The following is an 18,448-nucleotide window of genomic DNA, read 5'->3' on the forward strand; positions in this document are numbered from 1 at the left end:
CAATGGAACACCATGACAGAAGCCAGAACACACAGAACTGCTAGGTTGGCAGGAGCTGGGACAGAGCAACGGGAGCTCACCCCATCGCAGGGATTCAAACCGCCAACCTTCAAAAGCATGCCAGTGCATGTAGCTAAATAGGTACCGCTGCGTCAGGAAGGTAAATGGCGTTTCTGTGCGCTCTGGTTTCTGTCACGGTGTTCTGTTGCACCACAAGCGGTTTAGTCATGCTGGCCACATGAGCTGGAAAGCTGTCTGTGGACAAATGCCGGCTCCCTCAGCCTGAAAGCGAGATGAGCGCTGCAACCCCACAGTCACCTTTCGCTGGACTTAACCGTCTAGGGGTCCTTTACACCCACCCACCCCTGATAGGTGATATAATTTAGTTCTGAATGCAAAAAACCATTGTTTAGTAAACAGATATCAGGAATAAGAGCAAAATGATAAATACAATAAAATCAGGGAGCAGAGCCACAGGAGCTGGTTTTTCAAGTTCCTCCTGCAGCCACCTCCCAACCTTGCACAAGAATGCAGATCAATGTGTAACAAGACAATCTAAAATGGTGATCAGTTTTAAGTTCTGGTTTGACCAGTGGCGGAGTTGACTCTCCAAAGTAAAATGAAATGGCCGGTATATCTCCCTCCTGCAGAGAAAAGAAGAATGCTACTTTTCTGGAACTCACTCCAGGGACAATATTTCTTCTGATAGCCTTAAAGTTCTACAGAGGATTGCAACCATGGAAATTATGACATTAGCTGTGGCTGGACAAACAGCTCAGGAATAAAATGGAACTTTGTGCAAAAAAGAGAGGCGGGGGGAATGTAGTAATTTGCAAGCAGCAGGAAGCTGTAACTTAGTCTCATGATTGGCCCTACTATTAGGCAGAAGGAGGTGACAGAATCTGGAGCACCATTAAATGCTGCTATGTTTTCACCAACAGAGAAGAACAGCAGCATTTGGTTTTTCAAATACTGTATGACATATCTTCTTGGATCTGCAGTATTATTAGTGCTGGTCATGGCCTGGTCTGAAGGCACATAACACCTTCTAAAGTTAAGCAGCTCTGGTTGCAATCAGTGTTTCAATGGCCAAGGGAAACTCCTGGGAAACTCATATATGCCATCTCAAATGCCAGGATGGAAAGGCAGGATAAAAATGTTCTAAATTTAAAAATATTGAATAGAAGGATTTCATTTGTGGATATGGTTAGTAACAGTGAGTGTGTGTGTGTTGGGTGTAAACTTCCTCCTAACCAGTACCAGCCTAAGTCAAGGGTCTCCAACCCTGCACCCACAAAGGCCTTCTTTGGTGTCCCTGAGATGAGCCATAAACCACAGATTCTCAGCTTTCATTTTTTAAAAGAAGTTTCTAGCATTTTTTAGAACCTGAGATGTGAGGCAAAACATACAAATACCATTCTTCTTTTTTTAAAAAAGTGAGAAATTAGCCTGCCCCACCCTTTCAGTGTTTTACTTTACCCCTTCCCCCCGCCCCCGGGAAATATTCCTGCAGATGCCTATTTGTGAGAGAGGTAAAGATACATTTAAGAGAGAGAAGGAAAGATGGCCATGTGATGTGTGTGTTTGCAGAGGGGGAGAAGTGGGAGATTATGTATGTATGTATGTATGTATGTATGTATGTATGGTCTGTGAGAGGGAGAAGGGTGTGGGTCAGAGACATCTGTGTGTGTCTGTGACCTGTGGTCAATATGTGTGAGACTGTGTGTGTGTGTGTGTGCGTGTGTGTGTGTGTGTGTGTGTGTGAGAGAGAGAGAGAGAGAGAGAGAGAGAGAGAGAGAGAGAGAGAGAGAGATATCATGTGTGATCTCCACAATCAGGACCACCAGGACATAGCTGACTTCCTTTAACTGAGATTGAGGTGGGGAAACAATTACTATACTCTCTGTGGGTAAACAGCAATGATGGTACTCTCTAATTTTGTGTTATGCCTCCACAGCAGCCATTTTGTGTTTGGTGCCCACAACACTTTTGTTGTTGTTTAGTCGTTTAGTCGTGTCCGACTCTTCGTGACCCCATGGACCAGAGAACGCCAGGCACCTCTGTCCTCCACTGCCTCCCGCAGTTTGGTCAAACTCATGCTGGTAACCTCGAAAACACTATCCAACCATCTCGTCCTCTGTCGCCCCCTTCTCCTTGTGCCCTCCATCTTTCTCAACATCAGGGTCTTCTCCAGGGAGTCTTCTCTTCTCATGAGGTGGCCAAAGTACTGGAGCCTCAGCTTCACAATCTGTCCTTCCAGATTCTGTCCTTCCACAATCTGTCCTTCCACAACACTTTACCAAAGTTCAAAATGTGTCTGCTGATCTAAAAAGGTTGGCAACCCCTGTCCTATGAGGTACTTGTGAATCAGTGGAAAAGACATGACCATCCAGTGGGCAATCCTTTGACAAATTATAGGCGGTTACCCAATTGAAATTTTAACACAGAAAGAACTGTGGCAACAAAGGAAGACTTCATTGAGGCACAGAATACAATTTGCTGTCACCTATCCCCATTAGACAAGGTAGTCCCATTATAGCGTTGTTAAAAGAACATCTTATGTCCATTTGTAGCTTAAAAGGTGTCACCTCTAAAACTGGCCAGTGTATTTTTAGACTCAGCCACCAGTCTCAGTTTACCTTTCTGCTGCAACTAACGAGTGTCGAAGGACAGGTTAAATAGATCTGATGAAGTGATAATCAAGGGAAGGCATGTTAGATCTAGAAGCTAAGCTGGTCTCTTATCTATGAAAAGACTCCCTTGATGTGACCAATGCGCATTAACTGAATCAACCCAGCAATGAAATGTTACATTCCTCTTTCAATTCAGCTACACAGTGTTTCTGTGTATGGGCTTGGGGCCAATATGACAGTTAACGATGTTTCATTCTTAATACTTTGGCAGCTTGAGGCACTGCATTCTTTCAAGCAATGCTTTTATTCACTACATTATTAGAGGCTAAAAAAATAAGACATAAAGAACCTTGTACCTACAAAAGACATACAGCAGGAATGGAGTAAGTGATAGTAAAACTATAAAATGAGTATTACATTTTTCAGCATGCCAATTCCTACAGGATGTAGTGACTGAGATAACCACAAAGTTAAGAGTTTAATCAGGCTACCATTAGTGGCTTACTACTCAGAGGGTGAACCTGCACTGAGGGTCATTGAGAACAACCACCATTCTGCTTTCAGCCACGTGTGTGTGTGTGTGTGTGTGTGTGTGCTTTCAAACTGCTAGGTTGGCAGGAGTTTGTTAAGGGTGCTGAGAGTTGTTGTAAGACCCCTATTCCCCTCACAAAGCTATTGTTCTCAGAGTAGCTATGCAAAGAGCTCTGAAAACTGTAGCATTAAACTGCTTTAAATGTATAGTGCAGACTGGGCCAAAATTTGGAAGTCAGCAAACTAAACATTTATGTGTTCCCATGACTATTTGGTAGTCCAAGAAAGCAAGTATCAATAACTCCCTTCTCACGAGATCTAGACATAATAAAGATGGTGAGGCAGTACATTTTTAACTAGCCACTACGGAGTACGTTCTTCTACCTATACACAAGGATGGGATCCTGTGGCCCTCTGGATGTTGCTGGACTCCAGATTCCATTAGTTCCAGCAAGTATGACTAAGATGGCAGAAACAGCTGGAGGGATTCCCCATTCCTGTCAGAGCAAAAGCCACTACGGTGTACATTCAGAAAAGCACAGAATTAAACATGAACATTCATTTATAGTGTTGCCCATCTCTACTTAACATATATTGTTTTATTTTAAATATTTATACTAAATCTTTTAGGACTAGGACAAGATCATTGGAGGACACCCCTGAAGCAACAGGCATTTACATAATACTTCTAAGAAAGCTGAGTATAATGTATACAGTGTTGCTCCACAATAAAAGAAAGGTAGTAAAAACAAGCCAGGTTCACAATGTTCCTGGGCTGTATGATGCACAGCAACTCCACCTGTCTTTAGAAGGTGGTTTATGGGCTCTTTGTATTTAATAAGACTATTTTCCTCCTGCAACTTAAGCCATATAAATGTAACAGCACTCCATTTAGGACAAAAGAGATGCCTGCCTGCCAACAGTTTGGGGGGTGGGGGTGACAGAATCAAATCAAATATTTGAAAGATCTGTCCTTCTGATTAAAGTGTCTGTCTTTTACATTTTTGCTCATGGCAAGCATGCTTCTGCCCTCTGGCAAGTGTGCTGAGCCCCAGCCTTCCTCTCAGTCTTGGAACTTGCAGAGATGGGTTGGGATTGTCCTAATAGTTGCACAGCAGCCCCTTACCCCTCCTCTCAACCTCAAGAGCTGGAGGTAGTTCAAGAGCTGCTATCTTGTCAGGTGGCAACCAGCACATCTTGAATATGCAGAGGCCAAACCAACACAAACATCAATTCCAGATCCAAGCTGGTAAGGGGGAGCAGGGAGCTCACACTGCAGTGACATGAGGACGTGGCCAGGGTTCCTAGCAATCATATTTTTTTCCTTGGTTGCCAAAGTTGGCCAACATTTGTTGCTTCTCTGGCTCTTTTCAGTAAGGAAGGGTGAATTAGTGAATTCTACTATTCAAAAGGGCTTTTTAGAAGTCTATTTCTGCTCAGGAGAACCAAACTGTTCTACTCCCACACTATTTTGAACTCTTTGCTGCTTTTTCTCTCTGGAATGCTTGAAACCAGTTATTTTCACATAGAAAAGAGCAACCATTCTAGTCCCATCGCCATCACTCCTTTGTGTTCAAACACACTGCATAGCTGAGGTATTGCACTTACGATGGCACCCACCCGTTTATCCTTCCTAGGATCCAAACTATTACCCTATGATTAGGAATCCAATCATTATTTGTGGTTGTCTAGACCCTCTGCCAGGTCATCTGGTATACGCATGAAGGACTTGCGGGGAAAGGGAAGTTGTCTTGCATTCTTTCTAGCAACAGCCTGCACAGATTCATGTCTGCTGAGAATATTGTCTGCTGATTGCATCTGAAGCATCTTGTCCCTTTCTAGAGGAAAATAGAGGGATGCAGCTATATCTGTAAAGGGTACACTAGGGCCCACGGGCTTCAGTGGGGCTGGGTTTCCATTGCTGTGTTAATATGGGGATTTGCTGGATTTTGTTTTTTAAAAAAGATCCAGTATGATTAAATGGGTCCTCTTGAAATGGCATGACTTTTATCCCTTCAGTTGCCACCAATTACAACTGCCTCCACAGAATCCTCAGACTCGGCATCTCACTACTGCTATGGTAAAAACAAGGCAACCACAGATCTTTATGAATCCTCATGAGTTTTACAAGGGATCCCTCAAAAGTCACCATCATAGGTAAGCTCTGTTTCCACAGATGTAAGAAAGGGATGGGGGGTTTTTTGCATCTTATGTTGCTCTAGATCCATTATTTTTATAGTTTAGTCCAGGGCTGTCCAGTTTATATAGTTTAGTCCAGTTCGATCACTATCAACCGGTCGATGGCGGGATGACCCTGGTTGATGCCAGGATCTCCCCCCCCCAAAAAAAACCTATAGCTAAAAGGTAACCATGCTTGCTGTGTTGTGTTGTGAGGAAATGGAATCACTGGCCAAACAAAACTTATGGGTTCTCAAATTTAAAGTCTTCCTAGATCAAGAAACTAAGAATGTAAAAGGGAGCCTTTAGCAAAATTAAAAATACAAACACCATAGCAGCAGCTCTTTTAAAGGAATACATTATTTAAGATACCAATTGTGTAACATTCCTAATGAAGAACATTTACATGAGGAATCACCATAGCACTTAGAAGCCACTGTCTGTCTTTCCCATCACCATGTCTCCTACACATAATCACATATCATCATGGAACATATCCCATTCCAGAACAGGACTTTAAATCACTTCATCAGTAGTAATTAGAACTACTTTTGGAAGCATACAGTCAACTGTGTTCAAAAACAAAACTTTTTTTAAAAAAACACATTACAGAGAAAACTGCACAATAAGGATGCAGGAACTGATTATACAAGAAGGCACAATTCCCCCCCCCCCACACACACACACTGTGTTGCAGGTCCATTTCTGAAATTATATGAAGCTTGGAAAGCTGTATATTATCTGACCACGTTGTGTGCTCTGAGATAAGATATTACTTTTCCTGCTGATATAGAGCTGGAGGTGTAGGATAAAATAACTAAGGTCATGCACTTAAAAAAAATGATTTAAAGAGAATTATTTTGGTACCAAGTACTGTAAGCTTGCTGCATGCACAAAACCCAGAGCAACACTGGCTCACAACTTAGGTATATCTATTTGGCACATTATTCCCATTTTTTGCAATCACATTTTCTAAAATACCTGCAATTCAGACAGGCATAAGTCACCTTATTAAAAGAAAAGAAAACTGAAATGCTTTAGGTAGGACTAATTCATACATTAGTGGAGCAGCCTCCGAGCTGCTTCCTTGCGGTTACATCTAATGCTAATCTAGTAACATCTGTCAAGAGGAAACATTGAGAGTTGGACAAAATGACAGAGGGACACAAAGTGGTGTGGGAAGGATCCGCATCACTCATTGAACCCATAAAATTCCTCTCTGCAGAGACTTGCCAGGGTGGCTGATCACGGGAAAGTGGCTCCCATGTCAACACAGTAACACATGACAGGCCTGTGCCGCTGGTGTGAGAGGGGTAGGAATGAAGAGAACCAACTCACAACACACACAACTTCATTATTCCTTCAAACATTAAAAAGCCACCCAAAGCAAAACCCTGACCAATTAGAAATAAGTATCTGTGTAATGACAGTGCCCAACTCATTTGCAGGGTAGATAAAGGGAGAATAATGGTGAGTGCTGCAGCAGATTCTGGAAGAGGTTGGTCCCTGTTGCCCTTCTAAACCAATATTTTCACCACTCAGCAATGAGCTGGTCTTCAATCTTATTGGAGCAGACCACTAAGGTGTTACCAGAAGTCAAGTACCACATTTCAAAGGACAACAAAGAAGAACTGCTCATCAGAACCATATATACTTTGTTGGCTATATGTCAACTCTCAGCTTCACAGAAATATTAATCTGGTGTTTAAAGATCTGACCTCTACACTTCTATTCCATTCTCTTTCATGTAATGTTCTCTGAGCTTGCTGCATGCACTGACCAGAGTGTCACATATGTGGTTTTGGCAACTGTCAGGCCAAAAAGAACTGAAGAATTGCTGTATTTAGTCTGGCAAATTCTGGAGTGCAATTTTCTATTTAATTATGTTAGTCTTACCTTGGTTTAGATAAGTCAGTGTCTCCTCATGAAGCTTCACAGCAGGGGATGTGGCCGCACAGAGCACATACTGAAATGGAGGGAGTTTTGTGTCATTCTCAGGGGAGAGTTGAGGCTCTTCCTGTTTAAAGATTGGGAGCGCGAGGACATCACTGAAAGAACACAATGCATACCCAATTAGCAACACTGCATTACAACTCTGATCACACAGAAGTACTGGCACAATAACAAAAGTTAAAGGCAGGATCTGTAGGACCCATATCCCACAAGCAAACATTGTTTTTGCTATAATCAGTTTCCCAGAAAGCCAATACAACAAATTCATTAATGAAACATTTGCAATATGTGCAGATATAGTTAAGCAGTGTAAGGGTAGAAAAGTCTACTCCAACAAAACCATTCTGGCTTCACTTACTTACACCACCAACGTTCACCCATAAATACACATTCCTGCCATTATTCCCACAACATGCAACGTAGCAAATATGTTGGAAAGCACTGAGGGCTAACACACACACACACACACACACACACAGAGAGAGAGAGAGAGAGAGAGAGAGAGAGAGAGAGAGAGAGAGCGCACATTGTGAAAGGAAGATGCCAACACATCTGAGTTGGATTTTTACAATGTAGCATTTACTCTTAAAAGAGAAGGATTAAGATTTTGCTGGGAAATGGTCTTGAGCAGGCATAGACAAACTCGGCCCGCCAGATGTTTTGAGACTACCATTCCCATCATCCCTGACCACCAGTCCTGTTAGCTAGGGATGATGGGAGTTGTAGTCCCAAAACATCTGGAGGGCTAAGTTTGCCTATGCCTGGTCTTGAGCTAACGAATGAGACGCTCTCTCTCAAAACCAAACAGTTGAATCCAAGGACAAGTAAACAAAACAATAAATTCAGTTCCTCAGAACTGCAATCTTCCTTGTACCTAACAGCGCCCATGTAGCACTATGAAATGCCTCCTCTCAGTTTAACGTCCCAAAAAGTACCCCTTCAAAGAAATAATTTAGAACCTCAAACCAGCATCTGTTTCCAACTCACAAAAGTTCAATCAACATATCCCTCACCAGAAATTGCACATAAATAGGTGTGTGAGAGCCCCCCCACCCATAGCAACACCAATATGTCAGGTTTACCATGCAAAGTAGGCATTTCTTCAGTGTTGGGCAATGAGCTTAATCAAGACTAAGCAATGGACATTGTTTGAAGATGGCAATCTGGATTCCTATCAGACTACTGCACTGTATACTTATCACATTAAATGGACGTCAAAATATTTGTTTCTCAACAAGAACATTTTGCTTATATAGTTGGCAGCTGAAGACATGAGCTGCTGGTCAGAATATATTTTCAAGATCTAATGATCAGCCCAATTAAAGAAGTGCTTAGAAGACAGCTGAAAATAACTACATTTATTCTACATTAGAAAGACAGATCTCTTAAGATTTTGCTTTGTGATGCAAGAAATGGGTTTTCAAAGGGGAAGAACTAAAGAGAGAGTGGAATTAGAAGGGTTAGTAAGGTAAAGGATGCCTGGATGGTTAAGTCCAGTCAAAGGCAACTATGGGGTGTGGTGCTCATCTTGCTTTTCAGGCTGAGGGAGCCGGCATTTGTCCACAGACAGCTTTCTGAGTCACGTGGCCAGCATGACTAAACTGCTACTGGCACATGGAGGACCATGACGAGTGCCAGAGCACACGGAAATGCTGTTTGTCTTTCCACCACAGCGGTATCTATTTATCTACTTGCACTGGTATGCTTTTGAACTGATAGGTTGGCAGAAGCTGGGGCAGAGCAGAGGGAGCTCACCCCATTGCATGGATTCAGCACCACCACTGAGCTTCTTGGGATTGCTGATCAGAAGGTTGGCAGTTCGAATCTGCCAATGGTGTGAGCTCCTGTTGCTCTATCCCAGCTTCTGCCAACCTAGAAGGGTTAGTACAATAGGCAAAGAGCTATACAGACAATTGAAGCCTCATCCTAAGCGGCAAAAGCATCAAGGTAGCAATAGAAAACCCTTTCCATCTACTACTCCAACAAAAAATGCTAGCCAGGGTAGTTGCCTAGTGTTACCTTAAGGCTAGTCCCACTCAGAGAACAATGTGCAAAAAACTTATACAAAGCACATACGAATTCCATACCCTATGAATTAGATAAATGGAGATGGGTGCACAACACTTCCTGGGTGACATTTCCTCTTGTGGTAGATATTCACATTTATGCTATGTTTAGACCACAGACTTGCGTTTATAAGTTTCTGAACATGTTAGGCCACATTCTAAGGCTGCTGAACTAGTCACAAGACTGAGAACCTATGCAAGAGTGTCATGAGTTCGCCTCTTTTAAAGGTGCATCATCAAGTAGTACATTACTGCACTGTACATACAGCATAGTTTTAACAACATAGAAAAAATCTTGCATCAGTACTTGGTTCAAGTCAAAACCAATGCCATTTTGTAACTGATTACATTACAATACCAATATCTGAGCTGAAAGAGTAATAACATACTTCCCAGCTTCTCTAATCAAATCAAACTAGTTTTGTTCCCTTGGTCTGATAATTATGTTTTGGTTATCCAAAATATACAGCACAATCTTCTTTATACGTTAAAAGGAATTTGGAAAATATTTATTGAATGTGGGGAGGTGTACACTTGAAAATGCTGGCAGCATTAAGATAAATTCAACAGTGTAAATAAGTTTTGATGGTTGTAATAATGGAATACTGAATGGTTTAGTTTATGTAAAATATGCAGGGATTTATGGTATGCAAAATGAACCATGTAAGGAGAAGAAGGGAAGTCACTGATACTGTAAGGATGTTTAAATGAGTATTTAAAATTGTAAAACAGAAAATCTAATTATATGTATACACACACACACACACACACACACACACACAGAGTCATACCTCGGGATACAGACGCTTCAGGTTGTGTTTTTTTGGGTTACGGACGCGCCGAAACCTGGAAGTACCAGAATGGGTTACTTCTGGGTTTCGGCAGCCATGCATGCGCAGAGTGCTAAATTGCACTCTGCGCATGCACAGAAGTGCCGAATTGCAACCCGCGTGTGCGCAGACATGGCGCTGTGGGTTGCGAATGCTGCAGGTTGCGAACGTGCCTCCCGCACGGATCACGTTCGCAACCCAAGCGTCCACTGTACATATATGTGCAGCACAGATGCCCATCATTTTAAGTACACATTTTGCTCCAATGGTCATCATGAAACCTCTTGGCATTTCAGTTAGGGGACCAATTTTCATGAAATTTAATGCCAGGTATACCTATACGTATCAAGGCAAGGATGGGGAATCTGGTTTCTGAGCCCACTGAACAAAACATGCTAATTTGGCAATATTTTGTGACAAAAAGTCCTTAACTGAGAGAAGTTGACATTTTATCTGATGGAGAAAAAAGGACACATCAACCATAGTGTTAAGCATGTGACTAAATTACTTACTTCACTGCATTTAAGATGCTTTTCGTAACCTTGCACCCAAACAACATGTGATGCTCAGTCACATGTAGTTTCTTTCATTTCGCAAAAAATGTAGGCATGCGTGGAAGCTATAATCTGCATGAAAAATGTTGTTTGTGGAGTAGGCCAAGGCAGTGGCACTTCTTACTTCCTCACCTCTACTGTGGTCTTCACACTAATGCCCTTCCCTGCCAGTTTAGAGAATGTGATTTTTGGCAGGAGGGGAAAAGTTATAGGTACTTTACACATCTAGTTGTAAAAAGTTGGTCCAGCATAGTGGCAACCTCAGTTCAAACCTCACTTTAATCATTAACTCAGTGAATGGCCTTAGGTAAACTACTATCTCTCAGAATCGGATCTGCTGTATGCAGGCAATATTGCTTCGACTCACAGGTTTACTACAAATAAGGTACTGAGAGGGTGTGGGAAATGCTTTGAACATCAGGGGAAGCGCTAAGCATTTAATGACAGATATTATTATTATCATCAAAACCTGAGCAGTAGTGAGTGTTATGAATACATTAGTGTTAACCAACCCCTCCTTTATTAAGCAAGGGAATGAGCCAGTGCGTACTTACTCAGAAGCAAGACCTTCCAAGTTCAACAGAACTCCCACTGTTCTAGGAGCATTTTCCGACAGGGAATTTCATTAGCACGAGCAGTTTCTAAGCTCTGGGCACAGTACTGAGCCTAAGATTTCAGATTAAAACTGCAGAGTGAAAGGAAAGGAGGACCTTTTTCTGCCTCCCCAATTCCAGCTACTCTCTAAAGACAGAAGAGACCCTCTTAAGAATATTAAGGGGTGGGCAGGGAAAGGACTAGACCACGTGAAAAATGAACTTATTTTAGCTGCAGTTCATTCATTTTCAGCTTTGTATTCTTGTTATTAAAAAAGCGTGCCTAGACATTCTGCTGTTGCGCCCATAAGCTAAGTTTAAGGTGCCATTTAGCTCTGAGCTTTCATATCTCAGTTTCTAACACTGAGTGTGAATAAGACCTTTGCTTCAGTTAGGGAATGTGCTAGGACAGCCCTAACCTGCTGTCCTTCAGATGTTTCTGGACTCCAGCTCCCTTCATCCCTGTCTGGCCATGCTGCTCAGAGTTCAACATCTGGCACCAGATTGGTTGCCCTTATGTTAGGGGCTCTGGCTTAACAGCAGCGTAGTGGGACAGAGCAGCAACAGAGCTCTCACTGAAAATACAGGAGCCATCTTCATTAACTCTGGGAAGTCATGAGCACTTTCCCAATTAGGAAAGCTAATGGAGATGGAGCACAGGTATTATATAACTAATATCTCCTGGGTAGGGACAATGAAAAATAATTAGAATGCTTTAAAGACGCACCCCAGAGGCATACCTACCTTACCACACAGCTCAGAGCTAAGCAGAGAAGGTTGTTCCACAACAATGGTTTTGCATCGCTTATAGCAAGGATTATTTACAGCATGCCAATTTATTTGTTTTAGAGCCATTTACATTTATCACCTCACCCCATGCCACAGTATAGGCTTGTCACAGTTATGCAATTCAAAAGGCTGGCCTAGCATTACGAGAAGGACAAAGCAAGGTTAACAAAAGGAGTTAAAGAATACTGACCTACCCCTTCCAGAATAACTCCACCAAAATCTTTGCAGTTCAGTTCTACCAGCAGCCTAAATTTAGGCACGTCCACACCTAGTTGTGAAACTCTAAAAAATACTCATGCAGTGGTTCACTCTCTCATCAGTTGACCTAGGAGAATCTCCCTTGTTTTATATTTTGCACCATTTGTTTGTTTTAGTATACTGAAATTGTAAAACACTTAGGTAAGAGGGGGGAAATAGACAAATAGAACCGATCCAATAGAAAAAGCAACCTAACCTTCCATTTTACAAATTCAAAACAGGAGCAAAAAACCTCAAATATTTTGTCTGTTACAGGATGCACTGGATATGTTGCTCACTACTCTGAGTGAGAAAAATAGATAAACTGCTTCTGTAGCTGACTACATGGGCAGATATTTAGTACAGTGCTACTCAAAGTGTTGATCCACAAATTGGTCCTGTTCCACGGGTGATGATCTGCCAGTCCACAGTGACTCCACCACAGCTTCAGGGACCAAATATGGTACTGGTCCCTGGCACCCGGAGGTGGGCAATGCCAGTACACCACATCAAATAGTTTGAGAAACACTGGCTTAATATACAAGTGCTGGGACCAGAATAAGGATTGAAGAGACAAAGTACTTTCATTCACACAAATAATAATCTCTGCTCCATACCACTGGTAAAATGATACACAATATATTCAAGCAAACTCTTACATAATCAAGATTTGTTACTTTTAATAATAATAATAATAATAATAATAATAATAATAATAATACATTTATTGTCAATGTACAACCTGTGTACAATGAAATTTTACTGCAGATTGTATGAGAAGCTAACTTATTGTTTCTACACTTTCCCTAATAAATAATCTTCTACACTTTTTCCCCCTTTCCCACTTTTTTTTTTAACTAAGGAGATAGTAAAATAAAAGTTGCTTTTTTTTTTCGTCCAATACAGTGGACGCTGGGGTTGCGAACGTGATCCGTGCAGGAGGCACGTTCACAACCCGCAGTGTTCCCAACCTGCAGTGCCGTGTCTGCACACACGCACGTTGCGATCTGGCGCTTCTGCGCATAGCGCAATATAGTGCTTCTGTGCATGCGCCGAAACCTGGAAGTAACCTGTTCTGGTACTTCCGGGTTCGGCATGGTGCGCAACCCGAAAATACGCAACCCGAAGTGTCTGTAACCCGAGGTATGACTGTACAAAGAAACACCCTCTTAGTTGTAAAGAACACAAGCGTAGTCCTCTGTGCACCTATATACACCTTACAGAAAAGTTATTATCAATAGTAGCTTCTGATGGACAAAAAGAAAATGGCAAAAAGTTGCAAAAAAGGAAAGTTGGTAACAGCTGTCAATATTGTTGTTATGGTACATGAATATAAATCAAGCCAACATTAACAGTTTCAGTTCAACCACATGTAGAAATTGATTGCAGAGTTTACCTTGCATTAACTGCCACTGAACCTGCTTGAATTTCAGTGGGAGGGGTGGTGGTGGTGAGAGAGATGAAGTAAAAATATTCTCAAAACACAGAGCATAAAGCAAGGTTAATGTTCTGCCACAAATCTGAAATAGGTAAGAGTTGCCCCGAGAGACATTTGTGCCTTTTAAAAAGTTGAAACAGAACTGTTTCACCAAGGGTAGAATTTCCTATCAAAGAGCAAAAGGATGGGGGAAGGTGCAGCTAGCAGCAGACAGGTGTCTTCTTCAGGGTTTGGGTACAAGAATGGTCCTGGGTGAGAGATCCCACAAGACAGCAACAGCCAGGGAAGGGCCCCTTACCCTTGAACAGTACTGAGACCAGGACAAGACTCAAGTCAACACATACACACATGTTCATACCATGGAACCAGCACCACACTGTGCCAGGGAAGGGTGTAGGAAGAACACAAGAGCCTGTACCAACAACACATTCAAACCATTAGTGCATCATGTGCTGCTCTATATGGCTTGGCTTTTGCCTGCATATTGGTGTCTAGACTGCCAAACAAGTTATAACATGGGAAACTGTTAGGCATGAAACCTAAGCGATTGCAATTTAAGTTTGCCATTTGCTCCTACACTCCATTTTTAAAACCAGCTAAATGCAAACTTTATGGCTTCAGTATCAAACCAGATTTCTCTCCCTCTCACACCCCCAATTTGCGTTTACCATCCAGTCTGATGCATTTGTCATCTTAAAAGCTTCTTCACACTTTTCTGACATTTTTGTTGGTCCTACCAAAGGCATTGCTTGACTATGGATTTTGAAATAGCATTCTAGACACAGTTCAAAAGCACAGATAAAAATCACACTATTAAAATAAAAACACAACAGTACAAGTATAGCTTTCTGTTGGGAAGGGCTGGAATGTAGGTTTTCCATTTGCTATCTTTTACATTACCCACTGCCCCTTTTGCTAAATAAATAAAATGTGACCGATGTGGAAATAAGGCAGGAAAAAACTGGATTAAACAAGCCCAGTAAAGTGAATGAAAAGGATCTAGTCGTCATCATTCAAACGAGGGGAGGAGATAAGAATGAGAGAAAGCTGGTTTGGAAAGCTAGTGCCTCTATCTGCAAGACATTTGCCAGTGCTTGCAAGACACTTGCTCAGTTCTCAAAGACCACTTTGCTAAATCTTCCCAGACCTGTTCATAGAGGGATTAATTTAAGGGATAGATCTATGGACTCTACTCAAAAAAAGCCCATGCCGTACTAAATTTGCTACTGTTTAAGGTGCTGTAAGGCTTGGTTACCCCATCGTTTAAGGATGGCTGGAAGTGCTAGTCCATTCCAGCAATCAATCTCTTGTGATACCTTAAAGATGAACCATTTTATTATGCCATACATTGTCATGGACTACAGTCCACTTCATCAAAACACATGAAGTGTTAGATAGTACTTAACTGGCAAATTCAGTACAATTATATGCATGAGTGTAGAGTACTGTATGCACATCTATAGAGTTGAAGAGGTGCATATGTATATACTTGCCATTCCAGGATTACACTTCATGCATCTGATGAAATGGACAGCAGTCCAGGAAAGCTTATGGCACGATAAAATTGTCAGTCTTTAAGACACGACAATAATATTTGTTGCTTTTGTGGCAAATGACTGAATGTTGCAGTGGCTACTCTTCTAGAAATAGTTACAAAGCTTTTCGTTATACCACAGTTAACGCATTCACAGTCATAAATACCAAGTGTGATCCTTACTCTCTCATAAGATGCACTGGGAGAGAAAAGTCTGAGCAATCTGTAACTGCACAAACACAACAAAGGACTCAGTGTTAACTAATCCAAACTAAATAACTACTTGGTCACCAGAGCTTCCACCTCACTCACAGCTGTGCAACTTTTCAGTGACAAATTACTGGAAAGGCATTAAGAGGTAATCGGCATTAATTGACCTGGGCTAGAAGCTGCAGTCACCAGGCTCCTTTAAGTTTTCTGGAATTTCCACTTGTTCAAACCCACATCATACTTTCCACACACCCCAAAAAAGTGGGAAATGTACAAACAAATCCAAACCATTAAGAGAACCCACAGAGAGGGCAGCTCTCCCTAGGTATCACAGGTGAGCATGATAACCCACAGCTGCATCACTCTCTCCTCCTGGCTCCAGAGAACGGCGCCCATCCAGCTCCCTGAAACAGATTAGCCCATCTGAGCTGCCACTGCTCAGCAACCCATCCCTGACCACAAGATTCACACACAGAGATGAGGTCTAAATGGAGTCCACTTTCACAAATCCACATCTTTCTGAGACGGCGCCTATCCTTGCCGGTGGCGCAGCTACATAAAGATCCATTATTTTTACCAGAATCCTCATAACTTCAGAAACTGCACACGCACACCACACACGTGTCTTTTCCTCTCTCTCCTCTCCTCAGAACCAAACACCTATTTAGATTAGGGTTACCAGACATCCCCGTTTCCCGGGGACAGTCCCCGGATTTGCAAATCTGTCCCCAGGAAACGTGGCAGCGGCAGCCTCAGCAGCCCGGAGCCAGCCTGGTAGTGCAGTTGGCTCTGGCTGGCTTCAGGATCTGCCCGCTGCCATGGCGCCTGCCATTTTTCCTGCGCCATAGCAGCGAGCAGCTCCTGAAGCCAGCCAGAGCCAACTGCACTACCAGGCTGGCCCCTCCTGGGGAACGGCTGGCTGCCAGTGATTCCCGAGCCTCCCCTGATCTGTCAAAACAAAGGGGGAAGGAGATCAGGGAAGGCTCAGGAGTCACAGGCAGGCAGCGCGCCCTTGCCCAGTTTTTTTAAAAAATGCACATTTATGTTTCACAGGGTGTGAAAGAAGGGCTTTGCATGTGTGCTTCGGCCCAGGGTCTTTTGCCACACCATCCCCACTACAGTGGTACCTCGGGTTACATACGCTTCAGGTTACAGACTCCGCTAACCCAGTAATAGTGCTTCAGGTTAAGAACTTTGCTTCAGGATGAGAAGAGAAATCATGTTCCAGCGGTGCAGCAGCAGGAGGCCCTATTAGCTAAAGTGGTGCTTCAGGTTAAGAACAGTTTCAGGTTAAGAACGGACCTCTGGAACGAATTAAGTACTTAACCCGAGGTACCACTGTACTGACATCCTGTTGCTACTCACCTTAAAAAAAAAAGTGTCCCCGATTCATTGAAAAAAAATCTGGTAACAATAATTTAGATTGCCTATAATATTCCGCAACGCACTGTCAACTGATGGTGTTCTATAAAAGAGCCCAGTCAACCACAACCTCTTAAAGTCGTTCGCCCCCGAAATTAAACAAACCAACCCAATTTGACTCCACTCATTGCTGCTCAGTATGCTTCTAGCTCTCTCTCTCTCTACAGCACCACGCCGCCTGGGTCCCGCTCCCCGTCCGTCCCGCATCCCCAACAGGGCAAACATGGACCCTCAAAGGCTGCAACCATATGCACGCTTTTCCTAGCAGGAAGCGCCGCTGAGCGCAGAGGGTCTTGCTTCTGAGCAAACACGCATAAATAAGAGCGGGAGCTTGCGCTGTACGTCCCTAATGTGGAGCCCAGCAAGGAGACCCCTCGATCCAGAGACCTTCCTTCTGCTCTGCAGCATCAACCAATAGCCCCAACCGCAAAGCCATTGCCTTGTTCCTGTCTGCCCGCATTTTAGTCAGTCGGTCGACGTCTGCCCGCCGTCCTGCTTGAGAACCTTGCGCCCTTTTCCCGCCTTACGGCCGCTCGCTCCCCGGGCTCGAAGGGCTCACTCACCGCAGGTAGCTGCCTGTCGAGTGCTGGTTGTAATGCTCCGGCTGCGTGTGCCAAAACAGCATCTTCTTCGACGGCTGCTGCTACCGCTGCTGCTAAGCTTCGCTCGCCCGGTAGCCCTAAACCCAAAATCCCCTACACGTCGAGGCGGGCTACGAACCCCGAAACCTGAAGCCAGCCCAAGACCAAACTGCGCGCACTCGGCAGCCGGCGCCTCTCCGCGCGCTTTTATTGAGCAGCCGCGTGATCCGCTGCTTGGCCGCTCCCAGGCGCTGAGGTCAGCCGCCGGCCTCTCCTTTCCGCCGCGCGCTCTCCCCGCCTCCCGCCGCCGGCCCGCTCCCCGCCACTCCGGGCCGCGCGACTGGGCGCCAATCCCCAGTCGGCTGCTGTCCGCGGCGCAGGTGGAGAAGCCGAGGCGGAGCTACGGAAGTGGAGTTGGGGAAGATGACCTCACGGAAATGGAGGAGCCGCACAGACTGCCTTCTTCCGAGGTTTAATGTATATAACTATTATTTATCTTCGCCGCCCCCCACCCCCCACCCCAGCCATCTTGCCTCACGAAGTGTGCCCAGATGCTGTACTGGAAAGTTTGCCACCCCACTGCTAAAGGCAGTGCTTTTTCTGTTGGTACGCAGGGGTACGCATACCCCTAAACATTTTGTGAATCTAAGTTTGGCCTCATTGAGGGTCGCTATTTCAGTATGAGTAGGAAAATGAGAGTACTCCCTAAACATTTTTAAAGAAAAAAAAACACTGGCTAAAGGTATTGCCTAAACTGTGGTTTTTTATAGCACTTCCCGCCAAAGTAGTTTGTATACCACAGTTGGGGGGGCGGACCTCAAGCATGGGGCGAATGTGGCCCTCAGAGACCCCCCCCCCACCAATGGCTGTTAAAATTTTGAGGCCACATCGGACCTGGT

At 43.6% G+C, this 18,448-nt stretch overlaps 1 protein-coding gene across 1 annotated transcript in view; it reads right to left on the reverse strand.

Moving 5' to 3' along the window:
• TFCP2L1 (transcription factor CP2 like 1) overlaps positions 1-17,846 on the reverse strand; it is a 44,946-nt gene extending 27,100 nt beyond the window's left edge. Inside the window, exons 1-2 of the mRNA XM_053403259.1 lie at positions 17,532-17,846; positions 7,239-7,390 (exon numbers count right to left, since the gene is read on the reverse strand). Coding sequence (XP_053259234.1) covers positions 7,239-7,390; positions 17,532-17,593 — 214 coding nt within the window. The 5' untranslated portion in view covers positions 17,594-17,846. The remainder of the gene's footprint in view (positions 1-7,238; positions 7,391-17,531) is intronic.
• Between the last annotated feature and the right edge of the window lie 602 nt (positions 17,847-18,448).

The sequence above is a fragment of the Podarcis raffonei genome, chromosome 1 (assembly GCF_027172205.1).
Source record: "Podarcis raffonei isolate rPodRaf1 chromosome 1, rPodRaf1.pri, whole genome shotgun sequence".
Classification (NCBI taxonomy): Eukaryota; Metazoa; Chordata; class Lepidosauria; order Squamata; family Lacertidae; genus Podarcis; species Podarcis raffonei.